At 43.1% G+C, this 21,702-nt stretch overlaps 1 protein-coding gene across 4 annotated transcripts in view; it reads right to left on the bottom strand.

The window, feature by feature from the left end:
* The window catches only part of LOC115468129 (interferon alpha/beta receptor 2-like), a 51,000-nt gene extending 30,990 nt beyond the window's left edge, over nucleotides 1-20,010 (bottom strand). For all 4 annotated transcript variants that reach the window (XM_030199663.1, XM_030199662.1, XM_030199661.1 and 1 more), the window contains exons 1-5: nucleotides 19,914-20,010; nucleotides 16,124-16,222; nucleotides 8,467-8,596; nucleotides 2,347-2,525; nucleotides 1,011-1,189 (exon numbers count right to left, since the gene is read on the bottom strand). In XM_030199663.1, coding sequence (XP_030055523.1) covers nucleotides 1,011-1,189; nucleotides 2,347-2,525; nucleotides 8,467-8,596; nucleotides 16,124-16,196 — 561 coding nt within the window. In that variant the 5' untranslated portion in view covers nucleotides 16,197-16,222; nucleotides 19,914-20,010. The remainder of the gene's footprint in view (nucleotides 1-1,010; nucleotides 1,190-2,346; nucleotides 2,526-8,466; nucleotides 8,597-16,123; nucleotides 16,223-19,913) is intronic.
* Between the last annotated feature and the right edge of the window lie 1,692 nt (nucleotides 20,011-21,702).

Here is a 21,702-nt window from a genome sequence, read left to right as displayed (position 1 = left end):
TCCCCATCACATTTTACATAAGCTTAGAAGCATATACAGATTTTCCTGCAGAAACTGTTTGAATTTTCCAATGTTTTGTATTAATTTTCCTATTTAATCTCTTTTATTTGTTGTGTGTAATTGAATTTAATTTAACCTGCTGTAATTCTTATGGGTTTTCTTTTTCAATCAATTTGATAAACTGTAGCTTTAAAATGATAGTTAAGCAAGCTTTGTAAAGAAAGAAAAACTATTTTTAGGTATCTCTGGTGTACCACACTCCTAATGAGTTATGCACCATACTCTTTACTTTCAAGCTTGTCTTCTTGGAGGAGTGGAGGAGTAGCCTAGTGGGTAACGCAGCAGACTTTGATCCTGGGGAACTGGGTTAGATTCCCACTGCAGCTTCTTGAAACTCTGGGCAAGTCACTTAACCCTCCATCGCACCAGGTACAAAATAAGTACCTTTATATAGTATGTAAACCACTTAGATTGTACCCACAGAAAGGCAGTATATCAAATCCCATTCCCTTTCTTCTCACTGTTGGCAAGTAATAACATAGTAACATAGTAGATGACGGCAGAAAAAGACCTGCATGGTCCATCCAGTCTGCCCAAGACAAACTCATATGTGTATACCTTACCTTGAATTTGTACCTGTCCTTTTCAGGGCACAGACCATATAAGTCTGCCCAGCAGTATTTCCCGCCTCCCAACCACCAGTCCCTCCTCCCATCACCGGCTCTGGTACAGACCATATAAGTCTGCCCTCCCCTATCCTCTCCTCCCAATCACCACCCCCTCTTCCCCCCACCTGCTCCGCCACCCAATTTCAGCTAAGCTTCTGAGGATCCATTCCTTCTGCACAGGATTCCTCTATGCATATCCCACACATGTTTGACTAATACATTTTAGTAAAGAAATAAGCCAGAAAAAAAGATTCATATTTCCATACAATAACGATAAAATTTAGATTTTGTTTTCTGCCTTGGTTGTCTGAGTTCTCTCCAGTCTCTAATTACACTATTTACCTCATTTGTAACTCCTGCTTTTATTAATGTGACTTTATATATAAGCTCGGGATACACATCAGGGACCAGAGAGAGGAACCTCTGTTTGTCCGGCGACTTGAGATGGCAGACTGGAGGTTGGATTGTGATGAGGTAGCCATCGTAACCGGTGATATGGACTGTGGGTGGACCGAGAATTGCTGTATTTAAAGAAAAGCAGAGATTATAAGTATTTATACATTTTACCTATCTTCCTCTGGATCCCAGATTTAAACGCACGTTAAGAAATAGCACTGAAAAAACAAGATCTCAAATAACCAGCTCAGCAGTCTATCAGAGTGGAGGAGTGGCCTAGTGGTTAGGGTGGTGGACTTTGGTCCTGGGGAACTGAGTTCAATTCCCACTTCAGGCACAGGCAGCTCCTTGTGACTCTGGGCAAGTCACTTAACCCTCTATTGTCCCATGTAAGCCGCATTGAGCCTGCCATGAGTGGGAAAGTGCAGGGTACAAATGTAACAAAAATAAAATAGATACTATTGGAGATTCTAGATGGAATGTTGCTATTTCATTAGCAACATTCCATGTAGAAGGCTGCGCAGGCTTCTGTTTCTGCGAGTCTGACATCCTGCACGTACATACATTTACACAATAAAGTTTAACAACACCCTTTACGCATGGAAAATGCTTTATAAAATTAACCTAGGTGTCACCCACAAGCAATGATCATCACTCTTTCACACACAAGGGGATATGAACACTGCCTCAACAGCATCCCAGCCCCTGCTGAAGAGACCTGATCAGGGATCAAACCTGAGACCAGTGGCGTAGCCAAGGGTGGGCTTGGGTGGGCCCAGGCCCACCCACTTTGAACTCAGGCCCACCAGTAGCAGCACACCTATGATGTGGCTGGCAGAGATTCCCAGGCTGAAAACTCCCAACAGCTGTCCCTCCTGCATACCTTATAAATAGCAGAGCTTCGCCTGCAGGAAGCAGTGACTGATACATACTGCTCACACCGGCCCCAAAGCCTTCCCCTCTGACATATTCCCGCCTATGCAGAAACAGGAAGCTGCATCAGTGGAAAGGATGTGGGGCCTACATGAGTAGTGTGTATTAGTTGCTCCTCACTGCCGGTGAAAATCTGAAATTTAAAAGGTGTGCAGGAGAGGGGGGATATTTGAGAGACCATATGGCATGCAGGCAAGAGAAGGAGAGACCAAATCACCTGTGGGATGGGGTGGGGTTCTTCTGCCCACCCACCTTGGGCCCGGGCCCAGGCCCATCCAAAATTGGGTGTCTGGCTATGCCCATGCCTGAGACATTCTGCATGATAACTTGCAGCCTAGACAAGACTTACTTTGATGAATTGGGGTAAAAAGCTTCACATAATTCACCCAGACAGATGTTCCATTCTCCATTAAGGCCTCTGCTTTTGCTGAATACTGTCCACGTGGATCCGTGAATTCATCCGTCAGGTCACAGCTTAGGTGGGTGGTATTGAAACATTCTTTTGAATAGTTCCACTTCTTTCTCTTTCTTTAAAGTCAAGCAGAAAAAGTAAACGTTAATAAATTAATGCCTCCTCCCTCTCCTGTAAAGGTTTGAGAGTCGTGTGTGTCCTCACTCTGCCTATTTTCCACCCTGGTTTCTACAATGAGGTTGCCCAGAATGGACTCTGAAACAAGCTCATTTGAGAGATAGGTATGTCCAACATTCTCTACTTCTGCAATATCGACAGCAGGAACAGGTGGACCTTTTGACATTTATTTTACCTTATACTCAATTGGTAACAGCTATTATTCATAGACTACAAAGTCACTGGTCAATTTTAAGTCTCTTGTCAGTATTCCAAGATCCACCTACCATAGCGTTTCAACACCATGTGGTGATTATATACCTAGACGAAGACTGAGTGGTGTTATCCGGATGCAGATTGAAGGTAATCTTGCAGGCTGCGGACATTGCCAATGGTGTGATTCTACTATTGAGTGACCAGTTTGGCAATATTTGCACATGAAAAGTAAGCTGCACTCCCAGATGTGCCACAACTTACGATACTCGATTGGCAGTATATGTAATCGTGTGCCCCTGCAACGGACTTCTTGCCCAGTCAAGTTAAGACTTAATGAGCATAAGTTCTATATTAAAACTGGCCAGGAATCACACTGGCAAAAGTATAATCATTCTTTGTTACTGGACAAAGTTGAGAGTGGGTGAGAGGGTGGTGAATTACTACTACTTATTTCTATAGTGCCACTAGACGTATGCAGCGCTGTAAACTTGAACATGAAGAGACAGTCCCTGTTCGAAAAAGCTTACAATCTAATCAGGACAAACAAGACAAATAAGGGATAAGAGAATTAAGGTGGGAATGATAAAACAGACATGGGTACTGAACAAGTGAATAGGGATTAGGAGTTAAAAGCAGCATCAAAAAGGTGGGCTTTTAGCCTAGATTTGAAGACGGCCAGAGATAGAGCTTGACGTACTGGCTCAGGAAGTCTATTCCAGGCATATGGTGCAGCAAGGTAAAAGGAACGGAGTCTTGAGTTGGAAGTGGAGAATGATTTTTGAATTTTAAAGAACACCACTGGATATTTGTGTTAAATACAGTAGACCCGAGAGGGCTTAATGAAGAAACAGAATGAATAACTTTAGTGTGTTATCATTGGCTGTTGGACATCAGCTGATGCCTATTTAAACTATATAGAGCACGCCGCCGCCATCTTTTCGATGTAAGAATAGTGTTTGAAAACATGAAGGTTTGCTGAATATTTACAGGTAGGCCGCACAGAAGAAATGTATGACTATATATTATTTTCAAAATCTTTGTGCCAGAAGATTTGTTTTTTGTTTTTTTTTTAATATGGTTGTCAACTTTTGTTGAAGCAAAAACCAAAAAAGGAGGTGAAAACCCTCACGAAACCGTGAAGTATAAAACAAAAAGTGAGGAGAGTGGATGAGGATACCAAAAAATTTTTTTTATTCACATGAAAATTAAAAATTTAAAAACCTGATGTACATAAGAATGACCCGACACGGCCGTGTTTCGGCCCTAAGGCCTGCCTCAGGGGTCTTTATAACCTCAGAGAATGTAGCTCAAAACGTGTACTCCAAGGGAAATAACGAAACAGAACTCTCTAAGATCTGTGTGTCTCCTCTCTTCTAAAGAATATATATGAAATATATATTAAAAAGCGAAACAAGCTTGTAAAACTCCTCTCCGAAGGGATGTCTGCAATTGCTACATTCTCTGAGGTTATAAAGACCCCTGAGGCAGGCCTTAGGGCTGAAACACGGCCGTGTCGGGTCATTCTTATGTACATCAGGTTTTAAAATTTTTAATTTTCATGTGAATAAAAAAAATTTTTTTGGTATCCTCATCCACTCTCCTCACTTTTTGTTTTATACTGTCAACTTTTGTTTCCAGGGGCCTGCGTCCTGATGCGGATACTTGCGAAACATGATCATGCCGAAGGAGGCTATTGATGGACCCAGAAGTTAAGTTTTGTTTACAAATAAAAGCTTAAAACATAAGGGAACCATAAAGAAAGATTCATCAATTAATGAGAAAAGAATGCCTTAAAGCAAAATGAAAATTACAGACCTATAAGGAGAGTTTAGCAAGTACCGTGAAAAATACTACATGGTACTGAGCTTTTTTTTATCTAATGGTCCAATTTGAAGAAATTTGGTAGTTTGGGGTGTTGTACGAGTTGTATTTTATAAAATAAACATGGAGCAACTCTGCCCCTGGGCATGTCCACAGGCAGATCACATAAAAGTAGGCACTCCCTGGGAATCCTACTTCTTACATGTATGTACCCTATACAATTTTATAAGACTCCTTTTTACACATGAAAAAGAGCTCTATAAAAATCAGGGCTGCCTATTTATTTATTTTATTTATTACAATTGTACCCCGCTCTTTCCCACATACAGCAGGTCCAGTGCGACTTACATAGTAAAAGAAAGCATCTTACATGGTAAAGAATACAGTAAAAATAAGGAAATGTAGGAACAGTATTATAAATTATAAATTTATTTATTTTATTTATTACAATTGTACCCCGCTCTTTCCCACATACAGCAGGTCCAGTGCGACTTACATAGTAAAAGAAAGCATCTTACATGGTAAAGAATACAGTAAAAAAACAAGGAAATGTAGGAACAGTATTATAAATTGTGTTGATCATAACTACTTACATTATGAAAGGCATTACAAAGGACATGTGAAAAGAACGTAATGAACTAGAATAGGGAAGGTAGACAAGGATATGATAGGTGGAAGGGAAGGAGAATGGGAGGGAAATGGTAAAGGATGGAGGGAAGAAGATGAGGGATTGAGTATAACATTCTACATGGAATGTTGCTACTGTTTGAGATTTTGCATGGAATCTTGTCACTCTTTAGGATTCCAGAATATTGCTATTCTTTGGGGTTCTACATGGAATGTTGCTACTCTGAGATTCTGCATGGAATCTTGTCACTCTTTAGGATTCCAGAATCTTGCTATTCTTTGGGGTTTATTTTATTTATTACATTTGTACCCCGCTCTTTCCCCCACATACAGCAGGTCCAGTGCGGCTTACATAGTAAAATAAATCATCTTACATGGTAAAGAATACAGTAAAAACAAGGAAATGTAGGAACAGTATTATAAATTGTGTTGATCATAACTACTTACATTATGAAAGGCATTACAAACGACATGTGAAAAGAACGTAATGAACTAGAATAGGGAAGGTAGACAAGGATATGATAGGTGGAAGGGAAGGAGAATAGGAGGGAAATGGTAAAGGATGGAGGGAAGAAGATGAGGGATTGAGTATAACATTGAGGTCAGAGTAAGCGTCGACGTCTTAGCAGGAGTATCGTAGGTGATCTGGTGGAATTAAGCTGGTCCATTAGGGTAAACTTGCTTGAAAAAATGCCTAGGGCAGCAGCGCTTTTGGGGGGGGGGGCAGCAAAGATGGCTGCAGTTAAAGCCCCCCCCCCAAAAAAAAAAGACCCCAACAGCCACACAAATTCAAGGAGCCACCAATGCAAACTTTTACCTGCAGGAAATGTGGGTAATTTTCAAACAGCCAATTTACCTGGGTAAATGACTTTTGGAACTTGCCCTCATTATATATATACGTGACCCACTGAGTGAAAAGTACCAAAAGTGGGGTTACAAATAACTGAGATAAAGGCTATAAAAGTCTGGAGGAGTACATTTGGGTAACTTTCGTTTTTGAAAGTATTGTGTACTATAGGGTCAGTTGAAAGGGACACTGCAATTTTTTTTCACAGAGATTACAGAGATATAGATGTTTTAAGTTTGCTATTTTTCAAAAGCATTTTTCCAAAAACCATACGTTTTATCGATACATTTTTTTAAAGACGTAATTAGTCCATACCTGAGGCTGAAATTTGCATGATTATGCAGTTGATATCCCTCTATCTTGTGGTATAAATAAATCACACCTCACATGGTCATATTTACATACACCCTCCCCCTCCAAAGGTTAATATTTAAAATCCTGATGTCTTGGGAAGGGGACAGATTAGAGGCCTGAAATTTTATGGAGTGGGGGAGGGGGCATAAGACTAAAGGTTTGCCTAGGATGCCCATTACCCTTGTGTTGGTGCTATATAAAATTACCCTAAAAGTAGGTGCTGCCGTCTGTGTGCCTACTTTGTGCACACGTATACCCCTGGGCAGTTTTGTAAGAGCCCACTTGAGCATGTATTTATTATTATTTTTATTTATTATTACATTTGTACCCCGCGCTTTCCCACACAATGCAGGCTCAATGCGGCTTACATAGTAATTCGAAATACAAAGTCTTATAATAGAAATTTCAAAACGGTAGCGAGACATTATGAAGTTGAGCTTGAATAATGTATAAAGTCCCTTATAAAAATTACTCCCTTTCTGCTCTTGTTAGAGAGCCCCTGCTCCTAAGCAAAGAATGAGGATTTAGTTGTAGGAAAACCATCCCTCCCAGGCACTCTGCTACAATAAAGTAGGCTTTTCAAATCATAATTATTTTTTAGCACCCACCTAGAACCGATCTTTCAGGCTGGCATTTACAAGTGGACAGCAAGCATTTGAAACAATGCATCTAACAAAACAGTGAAACAATTCGAACACGCATATGGCGCATATGTTTAGAGTTTATTTCAAAATTTGCTATACCGCTTGGCTTAATAAAGAACTCAGCGGTGAACAATAGAAAATACAAAAGCAAGGTCAACAGAAAAAAAAAACCAAACTCCAGCACATTAGATAGGAAAGCAAACTCAATCCAGCACACACGCACCTAAAAGTAAATAAAAGCTAAAGAATAATAAAAATTAACTGCTGTCATGCAATGATGTTCCAGAGGCTGTAGTGAAAAAAAAAAAAAAAGTGCCTTCAACAATTTCTTGAATCGCTTAAGTGACCCTTCCACCCTCACCCTCCCTGGTAGGGCATTCCACAAATAAGAAAAGGCACTGGTGCTTGCGAAAGCCCAATGAGCTCTAGACAGAGATCTTATCACCAGTGGCGTTCCTAGGGGGGGCTGGCTGACACCCGGGGCGTATCGCCGATGCGCAGCGTCCCCCCCCCCGGCGAAAGAACCCCTGATCCCCTGGCGAAAGAAACCCCCCCCCCCCCCCCGGGTGCACGCCGCTGGGGGGGGGGGGGTGCCGCGCGCCTGCTGGCTCTTCGTTTTCATGAAAACGAAGAGCCGACAGGCGCGCGGCACCCCCCCAGCGGCGTGCACCCGGGGCGGACCGCCCCCCCTTGGTACGCAACTGCTTATCACCAATCTACATTCACCCTCAGATCTTAACTGCCACCCTGGGACATATTGAGATATCAGACCAGAGAGAGTTGAAGGAAGCTGGTCACACACAGCATTGTGGGCCAAGACCAACAGTTAACACCTGAAAGTGCACTGGCAACCAGTGACAATGAAGGTAAAGTGGAATTACATGATCTTGTATCAGTTAAAGATTTGCCTGTCAGACTCATAGTTTACAATTCCTCTGCATTGTTCACTACCTCAGCAATATTGAGAAAATGAAAGCACGTTTCTTTTTATAAAAAAAGACTGTTGGACTCAATTCACCAGTGGTGAATCGTCTTTGGTTAGCCTCTACTTTCATCTGCTGTGATTCGTCATCGTAGAGGATTCCCCCTGTTTTGCACTTTGGATAATAGTTCAGATTAACATATATAACCCACCACTAGTATTTGACCATTAAGGTAGAGAAAGGAAAGGAAATGTTTTCATTACTTTTTAATTCAAATTAGGAAAAATACGGCACATGAAAAAGTAACCTGCTTTAACCACTGGACAATATTACAATCAGAAAGATAATTCTTTCAAGAAAACAGGAAACAGAATGTCCACAAAAGCAACAGAGGGAAGAAAAGCACCAAGAAAGAAGTCACTCTTGAGGACTGTATGAATCAGTGACAGAAGGTACAAATGTAACCCACCTAAAATCGACATACTGCACCCTATAATGTGTTGGGTTGGTGCTCTGGTTTCCAGCTTCCCAGGTGAGGATATGGCGGAAATTCTCCGATATAAGCTCGATGTGGTTATTTGACGCTAGTGCAGTTGACTCTAAAAAAGAGAGATAAAAACTGTAACCTAAAACCTATGACAGGGCATTACATATAAACGGCCACATTTTAAGGAAAATGTATAGCAATGTACGGAAAGAGATATATTATTAACTGCCCCCATTAGTGAAAAGCGAAAATGACCCCAAGAGAACAATGCACACATTTATAGTTGCTATTTAGGGGTACAAAAGTTTTCTGCAAATAGGTTTGAACTTTTAAAAGTAGACACATAACTGCTAATTCCTTAAAGAGTGAGAAAGTTTATGCGCATAAATTTACCTGAACATACAGAGGGTGATATTATATATGTCTATTTATTGCTTTACCCTCAGAAATGGCTTTGAAAATTAACTTCATAAAAAAGGTAAACATTTCTTGGCTTTCTAATATAAAGATGTACGTTACAATTAAAAAAAATGTTTTTATTAATTTTCTGTACCATTACATCACAACACTCCAAGCGAACAAAGCAACTTAATCTTAAACCCATGTACATAACATCAAGTTTCCCCAGTCCCTCCCCCCCCCCACTCCAAAACATCCCATGAATATATCAGTCTCTCCCTGCACTGGAGGACCCCCAGTGGTCACTTATCATATGGTTAGTCCTCGCCACTCCAGATACGGGGTCCAGGTTTTGAAAAATCTCACCATTCCTCCTCTCTTTAAGGCTGTGAGTTTATCCATCAAGCAACAATAATCCACCTTAGCCAGTACTTGATCCACCATGGGTGCCGCAAGTTGTTTCCATTGTCTTGCTATTAATGTCCTGGCTGCTGTAACAATATATGTCAAGAGACCATGCTGAGAGTCAGGTCTCTCCCTCATTGGTATATTTAACAAACATAGGCCAGGGTTTAATGTAATCTCAGAGCCCAGGCCTCTCTGCAGTCTCACCTGCAGGTCTTTCCAGAAAGTCTGTATCACCGGGCACTCCCACCACACATGCCAAAAGGTGCCCTCTGCCCCGCATTTACGCCAGCAATTCACCTCGCCTGTTTTAAAGATGCGAGACAATCGGCTGGGGGTCAGATACCACTGATACAACATCTTATAGCAAAGATGTACCTTACATTTCTATGCTGCTCTTAGTCAAAGCAGAATACAGGAAGCACAAGCTAAAGAGCGTTTTGTTTTCAAATAAGTAGATCCTGGTGACAGTGTATTATGAGTCAATTTTATAAACCACTGTCTCATATATAGGCTTCTTATAAAAACTAGGTCTCACCTAAAAGATGCATGCTGCAAGTAGGTGATGCCTGTAGATTAAGCAGGCTCAGCGGAGTGGATTTACATGTGCTAACACTTATGCCTGGCCCCGAGCTTGTCCAAATGTCAGAATTCTCAAGCCAGGTGCCAGTTCATCAGGATCTGTACTAACATAAGAACATACACCCCCCCCCCCCCCCCCCCCCCCCCCCCCCGATATTCAGCACTATTTAAGCAGGAACGGCTCCTGGCTGGCTAAAATAGCACTTAACCAGCTGTCCGTGAATATTCAGCGCATCGCTGGCTAAGTTTGGCGGCCAAATTGGGCCACCGAAATAGCAGGCCTATCTTTGGCCGGTTTAAACTTAACTGGCCAGCGCTGAATATTGGTTTGCTCAGTTAAGTTTAAACCGGCAATTCAATGCCAGTTGCCTTAAAGGGCCCGGCATTGAATCTCTAGTCTCTCCACCAACTGCGGGAGTCAGCCAGACTGCCCCCTGCGATCTGAATATCGGCCCCTTAGATGGCACACAGGCACCTTCCTGCTCTATTCATTTAGGTGCCTTATTACAAAATTATCATGGACAGTTTTATAACTGGGCGCCTATAATTAGGTGGCCAGAGGGTACCTGCTAGGAATCTATTCTATAAAGGAATACAGGCACCTATTTTTCTTTCTGGAATACTAACCTAATTGAATATATACATGTTTAAATGTTAAGCACAAGCATTTACACCAGTCACAAGAGTGCTACCATTTATGTGTACATAAACTTATGCCTGCAAGTTTGTGTTCTGTCCATGCTCCGCCCTGTGTACACCCGCCTTGCAAAATAGACACTATATAGCGCTGACCAAAACCCGCTTAAGCAGTATTCTCTAAGTTATGTCTAAAGTTTGGCGCAGTTTTAGAATTAACACTTAAGTGGAGAGGTCATGCATAAATCAGGCACTGCCGTTTGCGCCAACGAAAATTTGGTACAAATGGCCACACCTAAATTTGTGTGTGGAGCGCTAGTATTCTAGTTACGTGTGTAACTCGAAACCATGCCCCTGATCCACCCTGAAACTCACAACCCTACCATTTCCACGCTCCCTTTTTCGGGCCGCACGTACATTTTAAGCATAGATCCCATGCCTAATTTTACACATATAAGTCCTAATTAAATCTAATTAGTGCCAATAATTGTTAAAAAGCCAATTATTGGCTCCAAATGGCTTGTTATTCTCTTATATTACACAAACAAATTGGAAGTGCAGACAAATTTGCAAGCACAATTTTTGGCAACCTTTATAGAATCAGAGGGTGTGTAAGTTAAGCGGGTATTTACAGTATAGCACTTATGCACATAACTGCCAGAATTTCACCTATGTACACACAAATGGTAGTGTAAGGGAGTTTATAGAACACTGTCCCTCACCCTTAAGAAAAATCACTCTCTAACTAGCCTGGATCACCTTAAAGCACCAATACCGCCCCGGGAGGAAGTGAGCCGGGAGGGGCGGAGTCAATACCTGGGAGCTTAAAAGACAGGGTCAGACTGAGGTTATGAGGGCCCAGGGCAAGGTTGCCAGGTGGGTGGTTTTACTGCCCAATTGGGCGGGTTTTCGCCAGCAGCGGGGGGAAAATTTCGCCGGCCGCAGTTTTTTGGCCGGTTTTCCCGTCGCCGCTGTGCGAGTTCGGCGGGGCTTCTATTGGTTCAATTCGGTCCAATAGAAGCTTTTCCGGGGTGGGGCTGACGTCAGGGATGACGTGGGAGGCGGGGTTAGTGATGTGGGAGGCGGGGTTAGGTGACGCGGAAGACGGGGATTGGCTACGGGCGGGTTTACGGCTGTTTCGGGCTGGGAAAATTTTCCCCAGCTGGCAACCCTGGCCCAGGGACAGAAGAACTGAAGTTCAAGTCTTGTGGCTTTACTGCATACGTTTAGCTGCTGTGACCTGGCCGAGATAAGCCAACTTTGCTTTCTGTTAAGACTTGCAAGCCTTGCTGGGGCCAGACCTGAGTCTCGGAAGACTGGAGAACTTACAGGCTGTGCTTGGGGGCGGGGCAGCCCTAGCAGCCACAAACTGCTTGGCCTGCTAGCCAGAGGCCTACTCAAGACTGTTACTAAATAAGAGAAACTGTTGAATCTGATGTTCCTGGCCCGTGAAGCGACAGGTCCCAGGGCTCAGGTGAATAAAACACTTATTTTCACATTTATATCCCTCGACTGGCCGAGTTATTCACAGGGCTACCCCATAATCACCGCCCGGGGTAGCACGGGTAGTATTCTAAATATTTATGCTCATAATTGGCACATACATTTTAGTACCTATATTACAGAATTACTACCGAAATACCTCCTTAGAGCTGGATTCCGTAAATGGCTCCCAAAGTTAAATACTGAAAAGATCTGAACTAAGGAGGTCTTTTACAAAGGTGCGCTAGCGCTTTTAGCTCATGCTACAAATCGGCTGACACTAAACGCTGAGACACCCTAGTGCATCTTAGTAAAAGGGCCTTTAAGATTGTGTTCTGCAAAGAGTGCATGCCCTTTGACTACTAGTTTACCATAGATCTCACTACTAACGTTAGGTGCTGGATCTATGCCCTCTGAAACACGGTGTAAAGATGGCGCTCAACTTAGGCGCGATGTTATGGAATAATGTCATTTCCACCCTGATCTGCCCATACTCCTCCCATAGCTACGCCCCTTTAAAGTTGAACGCTATAAAATGTAGGTGAGAATGTTATAGAATAGTGACTAGGGCAGATGCGCGCACAAATACAAACTGATACCAATTAACTCCAATTGTTGACACCTCATTAACGAATTAGTATGCGCACGCATCTGCCCCGAATGCCCAAATTTAGTTGGTCTATATAGAATCTGGGGGATAATATGCAAATGGTCTGTGATGCACAAATTACTTTTCAGAATGTGGTTCCCAGGGTCTAATCCATGAATCCTACACAGTGGCGTTCCTAGGGGGGCTGACACCCGGGGCGGATCGTCGATGCGCCCCGCCCCCCGGGTGCAGCGTGACCCCCCCCGGCGAAAGGACACCCCCCCGTGACCCCCCCCGGGTGCACGCTGCTGGGGGGAGGGAGGGGTGCCGCGCGTGCCTGTCCTTCGTTCGTTCCATGCTCCCTCTGCCCCGGAACGGAACCTGTTCCGGGGCAGAGGGAGCATGGAACGAACGAAGGACAGGCACGCGCGGGGGGCGGACCGCACCCACCGCGCCCCCCCCCCCCCTAGGAACGCCACTGCTCCTACACCCTGTGTCGCTCTGCTGTCTTCCAACATGTACTGATAGCACACACAACCTACCACTTATTCATTCTGACCTTATGTCTTCTTATTGTCTTTGCTATACAAGCATGGATTTAATATGTTTTCCTGTTCTTCATGAAAAGACCTCTTAGCTATTCCAACTTCCTTAGTGATTGTTTCAATAACTATTGCCATGCTCCCTCTCTCCAGGCCCTTTTCCCAGGAACGCAAATGGCAGCACTGGGCTTCATTTTCCCTTAAAAAAAAGAAACCAAAACAAACCTGAAGAAACATGAACATGCTGTTCAACTAGGCCCAGCCCACAGGGTATCTAGCCCCTAAGCAAACCTTCAGCCATACACTCCCCCCCAAACCTCTGCCTCCATGGGCAGCTGAAGGCCATACCCTCCCACTTGTATTCAGTCTATCCCCTACCCCTCTAACTCAGTCAGCATCCCTGCTTCACGCCATTTCCATGGTGGCCGGTTATCCCTCCTTTCCCTTTCTACACCCCCCTACTCCCCAGGTGGCCAGCAACTTCCAATGAGTCCAAAATTTCTCCCTCCCACTGCTTACCTCTAATGGATCTAGCATCTTGCCTTCCCTTCCCTACCCACTCACCCCATGTCCAGCATCTCACCTTCCCCTCTCCTCGGATCTGCACCATCTCCTATTCCTTCTCGTGGTCCAGGAGCCAGCATATTCTCCTTCCAGCCTCTGGCAATCAGCATTTTTACACTAGGTACCACAGGCTTCTAATACCTGGCCATTTGGCACCGGGCCATACTCCAATACTGGTACTGAATATCTGAGGATACTGCAGCCCCCAGAACTTACCTAGGTGCCAGCAATATTCAGATGACACCCAGATACCCAACTAAAGTTAGGACAGCTTTTTTACTATCCTAACTTTATACAGACAGTTACCTAGTTAGTCAGGGATAGCAGCATCCTGAACCAACTTGCTTTGCCTCTCCCCCTCCCCCCCCACATAGCTCTGTTAATTTATTTCTTTACTCCTGTTCCCAAACCATAGCTATTAAGTTTAAGTTTAAATAGGCAATATGTAACTGTTGGGTTTTTACAGAAATACTATGTTCCTCTTTTTCCTTAAAGTTTGACCCAATGACAAACCAACATAGGAAGCGTTACTTAAGAAACTTTACTGAAAGCACCAGACAATGAAGTTTCCTAAGCAACACTTCCTATGTTTGTTTATCATTTACTTATTACATTTGTACCCATTTCCCCACCTATTTGAAGGCTCAATGTTGACCAATGATCATTGGGTCAACGTCTACGTTACTTTATTCTGACTGACTTTTCTGTAGAGGTCTTTGCCCCATTTGTTGCTTTGTCCTCTTTTTTCCTTAAAATATCTGTATCCTACATATCAAAGTATTTATCAAAGACCATGAGGCATATTTTCAAAGCACTTAGCCTTCCAAAGTTCCATAGAAACCTATGGAACTTTGGAAGGCTAAGTGCTTTGAAAATATGCCTCCATGTCTTTCGTATTTTGCTGATCTATTAATTTTCCTGAATAGAACTGATTAATTACCTCATCTGTGGTTTAAGAGCTATAAATGTAAGCATTTGTACGGCCAGATTTGAAAGGCAGAGAGGTTTCTGTGGTTCATGTCTGCCAATCTCTCTCCCCTTTTCAGCAAGATACCTTATGCAGCTCTAAAATAAAAGATCAGCTTTACTGACCACTTGTAGAATGTATTTTATTTTTCAAAATCTACTTTCTTAAAAGCCTTTGCATGCATACCTAGCACTTACCGAACCAGCTACATTTTACAACACTCTACGGAAGCTCCACACTGGAAAGGATTATCAAGAACAACCAAAATAATACAAAGTAATGTGATTTGCAAAGACAAGGGTTATTTATTTCAACCTGTAGCCCACTCGTCCCTATAGGCTCACAAAGTTTAACATTAAAATCAAATTGCAATATCCATAAAATCTTGTATTCGCCTAGTCAGAAATCCTACAGCTCAGTAGTTAAATCTAACACTATTAAATAAAGTAAATAAAGTCAAAATTCTAGAACTAAATGGCACACATACTTCGTCACAACATACAAGTTCTTAGCACATGACAGTCACAAAACTCTCCTACCTGCTTAAAAGACGCTTAGCATTCACATCATCAGGACTTCCCAACAAAACCGTGGAAACGACAGGTGATGAGTTTGTTTAGCTTAGAAAAGAGAAGGGTGGGCAGTAACGTTACAGAAGTCTTCCAGAGCATACCAGGGTTACTATTTTATTTATTGGTTATATTTGTATCCCACATTTTCCCACCTTTTTGCAGGCTCAATGTGGCTTACACAGTACCGTAAACGGCGTTAGCCGATTCCAGTATGAACAAATACAAGGTGATATTCCGATAGGATGAGGTACATGTATGGTAAATACAATTGGGGGAACTTAGAGAGGGAGCGGAAGAGTTAGGATATGTCCGTTACAGTCTTTGGTTACGTTGTGTCGCAGGTATCCAGGTTTGTTATGTTGGATCGGTGGGGTATGCTTTTCTGAACAGGTCTGTTTTTAGTGCTTTCCGGAAATTTAGGTGGTCGAGCGTAGTTTTTACTAGCCTCGGCACACAGTAATCCCACGTGCCCACATTTTACCGCAGCTTGGTAAAAGCGCCCCTTAGTGTGTTAGTGGAATAATAAAAGTAATTAGAAGAAACTGCTGTCTAAAGCCAATGAATGGCTGGGGTTTAATTACAGTAGTGGAATATGAAGATTATACCAGGGAATATTTAGGTCAGCTCTTGGAATGAGCTTTTTAACTGCGAGTATAGTCCAGTGCAGGAACCTGGGTGCATCTTGGTCTTTATCCAACCTGCTCTTAGAAGCCTCCAAACATTTGTCTGGGATGATACAGGTAGAAGCATCATGTCTAGTGACAGGAAGCTGAATGAATCATTTTGGATTCCTTCCAGCCCTATTAGACCATGGTTCTGATCTCCAATCTAGTAGCACATTATCTCTATGAAGGGTTCCCAATGTCTAACCTGCTGAACAGAAATTCAGCATGGAACTTACCCAGTACACAGAGCAGACAAAGGTTCAACAGACCACTCACTGACGCCATGTGTGCTCTGAAATAGATCCTCATATCGGAAAGTCAGTTAACTGTCAGCCCTGGAATGAAAAGCGAAGGGTACAAGTGCAATTAACTTACTTGTCTATGAGATTAAAAAAATATAATCAGCTCTCCTAAACATAAACACTCCATTTCTTAAAAGCAGTACTGCCAAATATGGAGCTAGCAACCATTCCTTATTATGTATTCAGCATGCAGAGAAGGGTTGGACTTGAGGGAAGATAGAAGGGTGTTCATTTATTGAAGAGGAAGTATGTTTCTTATTTCTTTTGGGGCCCAGCAGCTTTCTGCTGCTTTGGGCTTCTGACTCATTAGTAATATAGTTTCATTTTAAAAACTACCTCAAAATGGAGCCCTGAGTGCTGCTGACTAAACATAACATAAAAGTAGCCATATTGGGTCAGACCAATGGTCCATCTAGCCCAGTATCCTGTTTTCCAAACAGTCACAAGTACCTGGCAGAAACCCAATTAGTAGCAACATTCCATGCTACCAACCCCGGTGCAAGCAGTTGCTTCCCCATGTCTGTCTCAATAGCAGTCTATGGGCTTTTCCTCCAGGAATCTGTCCAAACCTTTTTTAAACCCAGACATGTTAACCGCTGTTACTACACCGTCCGGCAAAGAGTTCCAGAGCTTAACTATTCATTGAGTGAAAAAATATTTCCTCCTATTTGTTTTAAAAATATTTTCATGTTAACTTCCTTGAGTATCCCCTAGTCTTTGTACTTTTGGAACGAGTAAAAAAAAACACCCCAATTTACTTCTACTCATTCTACACCACTCAGGAGTTTGTAGAACTCAATCATATCTCCCCTCAGCCGTCTCTTTTCCAAGCTGAAGAGCCCTAACCTCTTTAGCCTTTCCTCATATGAGAGGAGTTCCATCCCTTTTTATCATTTTAGTCACTTCTTTGAATCTTTTCTAATTCCGCTATATCTTTTTTGAGATACAGCGACCAGAACTGAACACAATACTCAAGGTGTGGTCGCATTATGAAGTGATACAAAGGCATTATAGTATTTTCAGTCTTATTCACCATCCCTTTCCAAATAATTCCTAGCATCCTGTTTGCTTTTTTTGCAGCCGCTGTTGCGTTCTCGAGGCCCTTGGCATTCTGTCAGGTCCTCGAGGCAGGACTGGAGTTCGTGAGCCCTTGGGCCACTGCCGAGGAGCGGCAGGCAAGACCACCTCGGGACTGGAAACACAGAAGAGCAGTACTGGAACTCTGGACTGGAGTAGTACAAGGCAGGCAACTAGAACAGACGAAACAGGAACAGCTTCTCCTGCACTTAGCCACCGTTCCTCCGGAGTTGAGCTCCGAAGTGCAGGTGGCCGGCAGGACAAGGCAGGAACTGAAGATCCAGAGGACCCACCCTGGATCTGGGATACACGAGGGCGACAGGGCACGGAACTAGACTCAGACAGTGTGCTGCTGCACCACTGCACAGGGATAACAGAAAGGCTAGAAGCCCACAGAGAATAATAAACACAGAAAGGCTGGAAACCTCCAGGCCGCAGTAATACACCCAGAAGGCCTGGAAGCCCACAGGTAAAAGGGATATACGCAGATAGACTGGAGGCCCACAGGGCAATAGGCACAGAAGAGCTGGAAGCCTACAGGGCAATAGGCACAGAAGAGCTGGAAGCCCACAGAGCAATAATACCCTGAGCCAGAAGGCAAGGCCCACAGGTGATAGTAACTAGCAAAGCAGAAGAGCTGGAAGCCCACAAGAAAAGACAAGGAAAGCTAACTGTGCAAACAGCACACTAACCTCGGGACCTAAGGCACTGCGGAGGCATTGGCAATGCAAAGGCTGCAGTCTCTAAATGCTTAATAAAGCCCTTCAACACCAAAGGCACAGCTGCAGCAATCTCTAAGCAACTACGGAGGCTGTTCAGGCACAAACCACAGAGCAGGCAGAAAGCACAGTGAAACACAGAGAGACTTCCCACACCCAGGTGTAGTGTAGTGAAGCAATTAGAGTCATGCTGGAAGCAGCCAGCACACAGAGAGAGAGAGAGAGAGAGAGCTAACCCAGGCAACACCCACAGGTGCAGTATAGTGAGGCAATTAGTGACATGCTGCTGGATGCAGCCAGCACAGAGAGCCAGAGCTAGCTCAGAAAGGACAGACAGAAGAAACAGGAGCCAGCTAGGAAGCTGACCCCCAGGAATAAGGTAAGTCTGAGGGTGGTCACGGCCACAGACGTGACAGTCGCCACACACCGAGCAGAATATTTCAACGTATTATCTACGACGACACTGATTTTTTTTCTTGAAAGCTGACCTAGCATCAGGTAACTATGATTCAGATTATTCTTTCCAATGTGCCCACATTAAATTTCATCTGCCATTTGGATGCCCAGTCTTCCAATTTCCTAAGCTCGTCCTGCAATATGTCCCATCCATGTAAGCATATTTTTTTCTGCATGCAAACTGGGTTTCTAAAAAGCTTGCCCAACTTCTATTCAGTTAAGTACACATGGGAGGTCAGGGGAGAAGCTGTACACAAACACTTTTTTTTTGTAAGTTTTGAGGGGTTCCTACATTACTGGGGGAAAAAAACCCCTTCAGAGATTAGCGGTTTATAAGTCAATTAAATCAATAACTCAGAAACAAAACAAAAAAACAAAGGCCCCCAAACAAATGTGACAGGAAGAGAAGCCTAACATAATCAGTCAATCATGCTACCAATAAAAAGAAAAATCCAAACGGCTTACTACTAAACCTTTATTAGACACTCCATCCACCAGTTAAAGGTGGTTAAATTATTGACATAACCCTCAGGGTTCAAGCGGCTACTGGAGATCACCAAAGTCCCCCTGTTTTTATGTTTTTAATTTGACTACCAGACAACCTTACACTGGAACAGCAAGTAAACGATCTATACTCCTGTTAACTGAGTGGCTTTCACCCCTGTACTGGGCCCAGGTGAAGGTACACAGACAACAGATACTGGCACACTCCCTTCACTTTGGTAACAGGAGGTGCAGAAAGACACAGGTGGTAATAATCACTGCTGTTTTTCAAACCACACATTGCCACTGCTTGTGCCCCCACTATCTTAATCCTGCTTTAGGGAGAAAAGGATCCTTCCCTTTGGCAGTGCAAGGAGGGTAAAACTAAATCCATTCAGCTCTGTGCGGAGAGAGTGTTGAGCAATTCACCTGTCACCAGAAAGGGCAACGCTGGGAGATGCTAACCCCATATGTAACCAGCTTTGTGGGTGCTGTGAGCACCGCCAATATTGAGCGAGTTCCTTGATTGTGTCCAGGGAGGTATACTTTTGAGTTGTGTTTAGCATCTCAATCATTCTGAAAAGTTGGTGCCTACATCCTCTCATAGCAGCCAACTTTTCAAAATTATTGGGGGTGCTAAGCCCAATGAAAATAACCCCTCCTTGGACACATACAAGGAATTTTCTCAATATTGGGGGGTGCTCAAGCACCCACAGAGTCGGCTCCAATGCATCCTCTTCCTGTAGCTACCTCGGGACGGGCAGAATTCTCCCTATTCTCTAATATCCCAAGCAAATTCTCCGGATCCCGGAGTGCTGTGCTACGTAATCCCCCACTCCCCCCTACTTTCTGATACTCCAGAGAAGGCACCAAGGGGTGATTTCTTTTATCCCAGAAAGGGCAGTGCTGGGTATGGAGGACAACGCCGATCTTCTACTCTCCAAACCCACACTTGTAAGTTGTAAGATAGAACAAGCTCGGCTTCTTACCTTGCTCTAGGCCAGGGCCTAGTGGGCTATAATGTAGCCGCTCTCTCCAGATTCTTGTAGGTGGTGGGGCGGAGACTGAGCGAGAAGGGGGCGGGCGCAAGAAGCGTGGGCGTGGTGGAAACAAACAAGGAGGTTTTAATAGTGGAAAGATGATTGGGTGCGTGTAGCGTCTGACGTAACGTACAGGGGAATGAGAAGGAAACCGGCCGCCCAAAACACATGATGTTGGCATTTGGCAGATTCCTTTAATTGTGCGTCAACATCAACAAGTCTCAAATTCGGGAAATCTTTATTGGCAGGAAAGCTTATTATCAAATTAATATATATAAAACGTGGTTAAAAATAAACGATTAAAAAATGCCATAGATGCATATGGACCCATTTTTAAATATCAAACATATAATAACAAGCAATTTATGCACGGAGTTGCTTTTTCTTGCTCCGTCATTGTCCATCTTTGAACCAAATACTAGTGGGCAGCATATCTTGGCAGCTCTAGGAACCCTTCCTCAGCACATTTTCTAGGGCAGGGTTTTCCAGTGGCAGTATATATACCCTTACTTATATATCCTTCCTTCCCAGAATAAAGTACATTGCCTCCATGGTGTACCAGTGAAACAAAACATTTTGAACCTGAGCTTCCCGTGTTGCAGTACTGAACCACGAGGCCAGGGAGTATTTTTGGAAGCAGCAACGGGGAAGGTTTCTGTGATAGATGCGGTGGAGATGGAGAGACCAGCTCCACAAATGCAAGGTAGCATGACAAATGAGGGACAGGAAAAGAAGAAAAAAGTTGATACTCTTTCACAGTAGTTCTGTTATTAGGTTTCAATTTACTGTTTTCAAGTTTACCTCATCTTTTGTATTTATGTTTATACTTGCTTATTTTACTATTGTTATGCTGATAACAAAATTGTCTTAAGTTTTATGTCAAACTGTACCTACTGTACACCGCCTTGGGTGAATCTGTGTATAAAGGCAGTTAATAAATCCAATAAATAAATATGCACAAGCCTCCGCAAGTCCAAAAAGACAGGAACAGAAATCATGAAGAGGAAGAAGACTTGCAGAAGGACCCAGAGGTGGAGGAATTAGCAGTTGAGCTGCTGGCTTATATTGATACAGATAAATTTGCTGGACTCCAGGAGAGAGAAAGGATACCCAAGTTGAATCTAACACCTACAGTAAGGAGTTTGATAAATAGGATGAATAAGGCCATAATTTGTATAAAAACAGCCTTTGGATATTATGGAAATTTTAACCAAATACACTATTGTACAGCCAAAATTATTACCTTTGAGGATCCTGGGCCTAAATAGAAAGATAACAACTTCTTGGAAAATTTGCATTGAGGGAAAAATAAAGTCTTTGTGAAGAGAGGTGTCCTTGATAGATGGGTATATAAAAGGCACACGATCACCAAAGATACTGAGGAAGATCCACAATATCAAACTGAAACGTGCTGCATTGACTGAGGAAGATCTTAAATTCATATGCTCCAATAATAAATTGAAAGTTACAGCTGAAGCACAAAAATTGCAGACTTATGAGGAAAACAGAAGAGAGACATATCAAAATAAATTATTTAGAGAAAACCTACAACAATTCTACAGGAAACTGGGAAATACTATCCATACAGTGAAAACATCACCAACTAAAGCTGAGACAGAAGCTTTCTGGAGAAAATTATATGGGACCCCGAATAACCGAGATGCAGAATGGTTACCCTGCTTATAGGAGCATTTGGAATGGCCTGAAGTAACAAACAAAAGAGTTGGCAAACAGCTTA

Source organism: Microcaecilia unicolor, chromosome 4, assembly GCF_901765095.1.
Source record: "Microcaecilia unicolor chromosome 4, aMicUni1.1, whole genome shotgun sequence".
Lineage (NCBI taxonomy): Eukaryota > Metazoa > Chordata > Amphibia > Gymnophiona > Siphonopidae > Microcaecilia > Microcaecilia unicolor.
Note: the sequence above shows the minus strand (reverse complement) of the source record. Positions and strands in the feature narration are given on the sequence as shown.